General features: G+C 39.5%; 1 protein-coding gene across 4 annotated transcripts in view; it reads right to left on the reverse strand.

The window, feature by feature from the left end:
• dip2a (disco-interacting protein 2 homolog A) overlaps nt 1-7500 on the reverse strand; it is a 131678-nt gene that overhangs the window by 50889 nt on the left and 73289 nt on the right. For 3 of the 4 annotated variants that reach the window (XR_009648981.1, XM_060876994.1, XM_060876993.1), the window contains exon 5: nt 1535-1777. Coding sequence is in view for 3 of the 4 variants with exons in the window: in XM_060876994.1 (XP_060732977.1) it covers nt 1535-1777 (243 nt within the window). In the remaining variant the exon portion in view is untranslated. The remainder of the gene's footprint in view (nt 1-1534; nt 1778-7500) is intronic. The other variant, XM_060876995.1, reaches the window with a different exon arrangement.

Genomic DNA, 7500 nt, shown 5'->3' on the forward strand with positions numbered 1-7500 from the left:
AAACACACATACAGAAGTAAACAAGTTGAAACAGTATAAATAGAGAGTTTAGGAAACTGAAGCTTAAGGCAATGCTGAGGAAAACTCTTTGACAGTTGATAGGCTTTGTAAATGCACAGGAAAAAGGAGTACACAGCTTGTCAGAAGCAGCTGAACCATTTCAGAAAACTTTCAGGAAGATGTCAAAAAATGAGGCCATGAAGGAGTAAAAAGCTCTGTCTTTACTTGAGGAGCAGGCTAGAACAAGCTGGCAGGAAGGGTACTGAAGCTGATAAGCTCTATGGCTTAACGGATAAGTCAACTCAGTGCACCGAGATACAAAAGAGAATCACGCCAGAGGCAGGATTCACCTTTTAGATCTTATTGCAAAGGATGACTGGTAAACTAAAAGTGTAAAAACTCGCTGGTATTGATACAAAACACTATGTATGTAAAAAAGGTTTAAAGACAGTTACACCACAAAGCTCCAATTAACTGTTCAAATCTTTCTTCATGGAAATCTCATAACATTTACATTTGCAGCATTTGGCAGACGCCCTTAAACAGAGTGACTGACATTTATTCATTCATTCATTCATTTTCTACCGCTTATCCGAACTACCTCGGGTCACGAGGAGCCTGTGCCTATCTCAGGCATCATCGGGCATCAAGGCAGGATACACCCTGGATGGAGTGCCAACCCATCGCAGGGCACACACACACTCTCATTCACTCACACACTACGGACAATTTTCCAGAGATGCCAATCAACCTAACATGCATGTCTTTGGACCGGGGGAGGAAACCGGAGTACCCGGAGGAAACCCCTGAGGCACGGGGAGAACATGCAAACTCCACACACAAGGCGGAGGTGGGAATCGAACCCCCAACCCTGGAGGTGTGAGGCGAACGTGCTAACCACTAAGCCACCGTGCCCCCCTAGCGACTGACATTAACTCATTTATTTTTTTCTTTATACAGCTGAGCAATTGAGGGTTAAGGGCCTTACTCAGGGGTCCAACAGTGGCAGCTTGGTGGACCTGGGATCAAACTCACAACCTTTCCAATTGGTAGTCCAATACCTTAACCACTAAGCTACCACATGCCCACATCATAATATACAGTATAGAATACACGGTGCTGTATGTAGAATTGATCCAAATTTCAATATCAGTGGTATAAAATGTATAAAGTAAAATGTATTAGGAGGTTAAAGGTCTTTAATTTAGAAAGGAGGGTTTTTGATACAGGGACGTACAGGATGTTACAGGATATTAAGGGTGTAATTCAGGATACATAGGATGCAAATTGAACAGTTTGCAGTATCTAGTTACTATAAAACGTAGATTTAGAGAATTTGCTATACATCTTTATCCTAAGTGATTTACATTTATCTTAATTATAAAACTGAGCTCAAGAGCCCAGCTTGGAGATGCTGTGATTTGAGCTTCCAACCTTCTGACCAGTCCAACATCTTAACCACTGAGCTATCACATCCCTATAAAGTATAGGTGAGTAAAGGAAAGGAAAGCAGTAAATCAGCTGAGATACTGACCGAGCTGTGTGTGAGCCATGACGTCAGCCAAAACAGTAGCAGCTGTGGCAGAGTTTGAGGCAGAGTTAGAGCTATGATGGCTCCGCCCACCTGGGTACGATGAAGTGGAGGAGGCGGAGGAGGAAGTGGATGAGCAGTGATGATGAATGACGCGGTTGAACCAGTGTTCCACATTCGGGTTTGGCGCCTGGAACGGTGATGACGATGCCATCCTTCCCTCATCCTCTGACGCTGAGGATGTGTCTGTTACAAGCAAGAGAGACAGCATAAGCACATACACACAAACACACACACACACACACAAGAGGATAAGATCTGATGAAAACTGCCAAATTATAAGGCAGTTAAATCAGTCGTGGGAATTCCAGTTTATGCATATTTTAGTGTTTTCTAGTCAAACATCGGTGATCAAAGTGCTGTACCGGGTATCCCACAGCCCGCATGAAGTGAGAGTCACATCATCATCATCATCATCATCATTAAGAGCAGCAGGGAAAAAAATCGAAAAAGTAATTTTCATCCGATTTTTTACAGCATATGTAACCAGCTACTTAACATAGCAGCGCTCAGCAGATCTGCAGTGCAGCCCTGATTTACCCAGCAGCCTTCACAAGATACAGCTATCTTGATCCATCTATTTATGCATGAATTTGCACATCCAGCTATACATTCATCAGTTCACCCATAGTTCTATCCATCTATCTATGCATCCATTCACCCAACTATCCCTCCATCTATTTCATCCAACCATTTATACATCCACTAATCCATCCATCCATCCATATATTCATACATCCACCCACCCACCCACCCATCCATTTATGCATGCATTTGCTCATCCATCCATCCAGCTGAGATGGATGGAGAAGCTGAGATGGATGGAGAAGCTGAGAAGGACCCATTCTGAGTATGGGTCATCCATCAATTCACCCATAGATCTATCCATTCATCTTTGCATCCATTCACCCATCTAGCCCTCCATCTATCTCATCCAACCATCCATCCATCCATCCATCCATGCATGCATTCACCCAACTTTCCTTCCATCCATCCATCCATCCATCCATCCATCCATCCATCCATCTATAAACTGTACATATTTACAATATTAAGAACGAGGGTTCTGGGTTAAAAAAGAGGTGTTCATGAGTGTTTTAATGTGTACTGGGAGTGTGTTACAGCTTAGTATTGTTTTAGCGTGTGGTTAAGTGTGTTAGCACACGGGTAGCCATGTTGGTTCTGTTCATTATCTGTTCACAAGCTTCTCCTCCTCTGTTCTGTTTTGACCAATGGTGAAAGCATTAAAAGTGGCCTAATAAAACTACAGTCAGAATACAGCTAATTATTTTGTGCTATGTTCTTCCCTTTTCTCAGTCTGAACATGTGATCGCCTAAATATGGTTTAGAGGAATGTTTAATAAAAATAAATTGGCAACACTGATATAAAATCAACACAAGAAGAGGAGAGGTTACGACTGTATACAAAAATACACTGTGTACAATTGTCTATTTAGTTTAATGACATGTTGTGTCACAAACCTTTTAACATAAATTCTGACTCGGTTCAATTTAATGGCATTGCTTTCAGTACTCCTGAATAAAAAGGCTTCTGGGAGCACAATGATAATAAACTCTACTAATAACAGAGTTGATTTATACAAGGGTAAATATACCATAAATAAATAGGGCGGTGAAGTCGTGGCCTAATGGTTAGAGAGTTTGACTCCTAACCCTAAGGTTGTGGGTTCGAGTCTCCGGCGGCAATACCACGACTGAGGTGCCCTTGAGCAAGGCACCGAACCCCCCCAACTGCTCCGCGGGCGCTGCAGCATGAATGGCTGACCACTGCTCCGGGTGTGTGTTCACGGTGTGTGTGTGTGTGTTCACTGCTGTGTGTGTGTGCACTTTGGATGGCTTAAATGCAGAGAACGAATTCTGAGTATGGGTCACCGTACTTAGCCGTATGTCACGTCACGTCAATATGAAAATTATTGCTCATTTTTGACAGGCTTGACTATTAAAAAAAATAAAAAGATGATCAGACAAAAAACATGTCTCTGAATCTGAAATCCAACTTGTGTTCTGTGAAAAAATGTGAGCCATTTTGCCAGCAATTAGCTAATGGATTAACTACGTATGTTAGTGACATCAGGGATAGTGGTATGACATGACATTTTAACTAATCTAAACTGAATCAAATTAAAGTGGATATTAGGGGCAGAGAGAGACAATTAGAGACAACGACAAAGAGGGGAAAGAGATAGGAGTTCGATGAGCCTTCAGATCAGACAGGATCTGTTTAACATGGTTTAATGGTGCTATTAATAACACACCCAGAGATCAGTGTGGCACGCATCCTGCAAATTATAAACCTCATATCGATCAACACAGCGCTGGAGATGAAAGGCAGGTTTATCTGAACACGTCTTCCCCAATATCCAAGTCCACACAGACTTGTGAAAGCCGACTGCTTTTTCTCATTACATTCTGTGTAATGTGTAATTACAGCATGTAGGGAGCAGGTGATGTTCAAGGCAAAGCAACAAGTGAACTTATTGTCAAGAGAAGCATAAATGTGAACAGAAGACCCAGGAGGCAAAAGCAGAAATGAGTCAGTGTAACACTGGTACTCTCCTTTCAACAGAACGATAAATGTCATGTAATATTGAATGCATCACATACAGTATTACTATCTTTTTTTGTTGATGCTTGTTGCTTTTACTATATAAAAACTATACCATATATATATAAAGTTGCAAACATTCTCCCTATACACTATACTTGCCCCCCTTTTTTTTTCTTAAAAGTAACTGACCTAAATATCTACTGTATATTAAATACATTTACAGCATTTAGCAGACACTCTTATCCAGAGTGACCTACATTTTTATTTCAGTTTATACACCTGAGCAATTGAGGGTTAAGGGCCTTGCTCAGGGGCCCAGCAGTGGCAACATGGTGGACCTGGGATTCAAACCAATGACCTTCCGATCAGTAGTCGAACGCCTAAACGCCGTATTCATAAAGATTCTAAGAATGATCTCAGAGAGCTTCTAATTTAGCTTAAAAATTTCTAACTAGGAATCTTATCTTAAAAGTGATTTAGGACCAAACTCAGCAACTCTGAGCAAGGAAAATACAACAACTTTTATCACAGAGAGGAGGCGGGGCTTAACCCTGTTACTATGTATGACACATTATTTTGAAGACTGTGATTGGTTGTACAATAAAAAAAATAGGAGTGCTTTTAAAATCTGGTCTATTATAAGCCTTGACTTTGCCTCTATGTTTAGATATTTGAGATTATAACATAAATGTAATGTAAATGTAATCATCTCCGACACAGCGCAGAAATTTCAGAGACAAATTTAGTTTAATTATAAACGCGTTTGGCTAGTAACAGCGTTTAGCTCAGGAGTTATTGACTCGGGAAACTCGAATCTGTGAATATGTGACCAACTTTACTTAAGTCACCGAGGTGCTTTTTTCCTTCTCTACAGGTGTGTAACGCTGGTTTTGCTTTGTTTCCTTTGCATGATTATGCTTGTGTGTCATTTTTGCTTGTTTGTTTATCTGCAATCGTATTGTTCTTCCCTTCAGCTACGATAAAGACACATTTCTTTCCGTATGTATGTACGTATATATGTGTGGGCGGAGCTATTAATACAGGGGTGGGACCCATTTGGGTTAGGGGCGTGTTTGTTTTGGTGATTTCAAATGTCAACATTGGCTTTCAAACATCGAAGACCCCACCTTTTTGACCTTATGAGCTCTTTTAAGAGTTTAAATGCCTTAAAAATAACTTTTATCATTACTTGGATCTTCTCTTTAATTTTAAGGGAATTTTCTCAGAATTATCTCAGAATTTCATCACTAGAATTTTCATGAATACTGGCACAGAACACGGTATACTTCAATCTAAAGTCACGTTATAGACCTAGAGACGGATACTTTTGCAGTAAATGCGTTTTACTTAAAGAGCGTTAAGACAAATCTAAAATGTAATTCAAAATCAGAACAGGTAACGGGAAAAGTTCAAGCAATCAACAAACATCTATAGCAGGGATAATCCAAAACACAGACAAACCAGAGCAAGATCAGATCCAGGATGTAAAAAAAAAGACAGAACAAAAACGAATCACTGAGCATAACGTTGCCCTGAATACAGAAACACAAGAGTTTAAATGCACACACTATTTAAGGAGCCAACTGAAAGCAGGTGAGAGCAAATGAGGAAACATGTGCGAGACAACCAATAACAATACAGGGAAGGAGATGGGACATAAGGTGGCAAGGTACACAAAACAAACATATGACAGTAAGGAAGAGCCTTACAGCACTGAGGGCAGTTTTGACATCTATCTATCATAGCCAGCCTTAATGTTTTTTACTATAGGGGCTATTCTATGGGGTCAGACCTTCACTTCAATGTAGGGTATCTAACAGAATCACTAATCCAGAGCAACTTACATTCATCTCTTTTATAAAACTGAGCATCGAGGGTTAAGGAAGTGCTGGGATTTGAAATCACAACCTTTCGGCCAGTTGGTTACACTTATGGATAGTCACTTTCGGAAAGCACAATTTACGTCAATTGTATAGAGCTTTTAACAATGGACATTGCCTCAAATGAGCTTAACAGACATATAGAATTTTAGAATACAAATGATAATTTGATTAAAATTTGATTTAAATTAAATTTAATTCAAAGTGCAAGTTAAATATATATTTATTCCCAATGTGGAAGGAGACAGTAGTGAGGAAAAGCTCCCTGAGACGATATGAGGAAGAAACCTTGAGAGGAATCAGAATCAAGAGGAACCCACCTTCTGAAGAGTGACTCTGGAGCTTGTGATTCACTCGACTACAAACTGTTGTATTAAGGACAATATTTACATTGACATTATCCCCTGTCCAGTGTCACTCAAATGAGGATGAGGTTCACTTCTAAGTCTGGTTTCTCTCAAGGTTTCTTCCTCACATCGTCTCAGGGAGCTTTTCCTCGCCACCGTCGTCTCCGGCTTTCTCAATACAGAAAATTGTTAGAGATAAATATTAACTTCCCAATATTAAATACATATCCGTACATATGCCAAGCTGCTTTGCGACAATGTGAATTGTGAAATGCGTTATACAAATGAATTGAATTGATTTGAATTGTAACAGGTTGGAGATTCCTTTTTCTTTTACTGTATTCAGTGTCTTGCATCAGCGATATCCAGGCCATGGATGAACCATAATTTATTTGCTTTTCTGCTGTATTTTAAAATGAAAGGAAAAGCACACATACATGCAACTACATTTTACATGATGTACTACATGTACAACAAAATATTTCATATTTGAGTCTGTTTCTCTCATATCTCTCTCTCTCTCTCTCTCTCTCTCTCTCTCTAAGTCTTTCACGCTTGTTGCAACATCTGTTTGTTCTCACCTCCTGTTCCTTTCCCTGGAATCTTTTTCTCAGAATCTCAGAATCTTTTTATTCTGAGGTTAAAAATGTGGCTGGAGGATTTTTATGTCTTGTGTGATTCACGGTTTATTATTATTATTATTATTGTTAGCATAAAATTGTGCAATAGCTTATGAATGCATCCAGGCCGAGTCAAGATTGAGTCCGGTTAAGACAACACAAACATTATTTTCTCAAACTCTAATGGGCGAGTCCAAGATCATTTTTAGAGATGATACTGTCCGAGATAAATGGCAATTAAGAGACTGAATATCTCTCTAATTTGTACAAAATTGGGATTTTCTCTGTCAGCCCATAAAATAATTTAATAAAATAAATCCCAAATAAGTGCTTGTTCAAAACAACCGTCCTTAAACTGTCTTTGTGTAGTGACAAGATTTTTCCGCGTTAATGTTAACAGTATTGTGCATGTTCGACACTGCAATATAATCCTATAAGTGATTATCATCTTATTTCTGTTTAAATCCGAAAGCAACAGAGTCTTCAGGACGCC

Source organism: Tachysurus vachellii, chromosome 8, assembly GCF_030014155.1.
Source record: "Tachysurus vachellii isolate PV-2020 chromosome 8, HZAU_Pvac_v1, whole genome shotgun sequence".
In the NCBI taxonomy this organism is placed as follows: domain Eukaryota; kingdom Metazoa; phylum Chordata; class Actinopteri; order Siluriformes; family Bagridae; genus Tachysurus; species Tachysurus vachellii.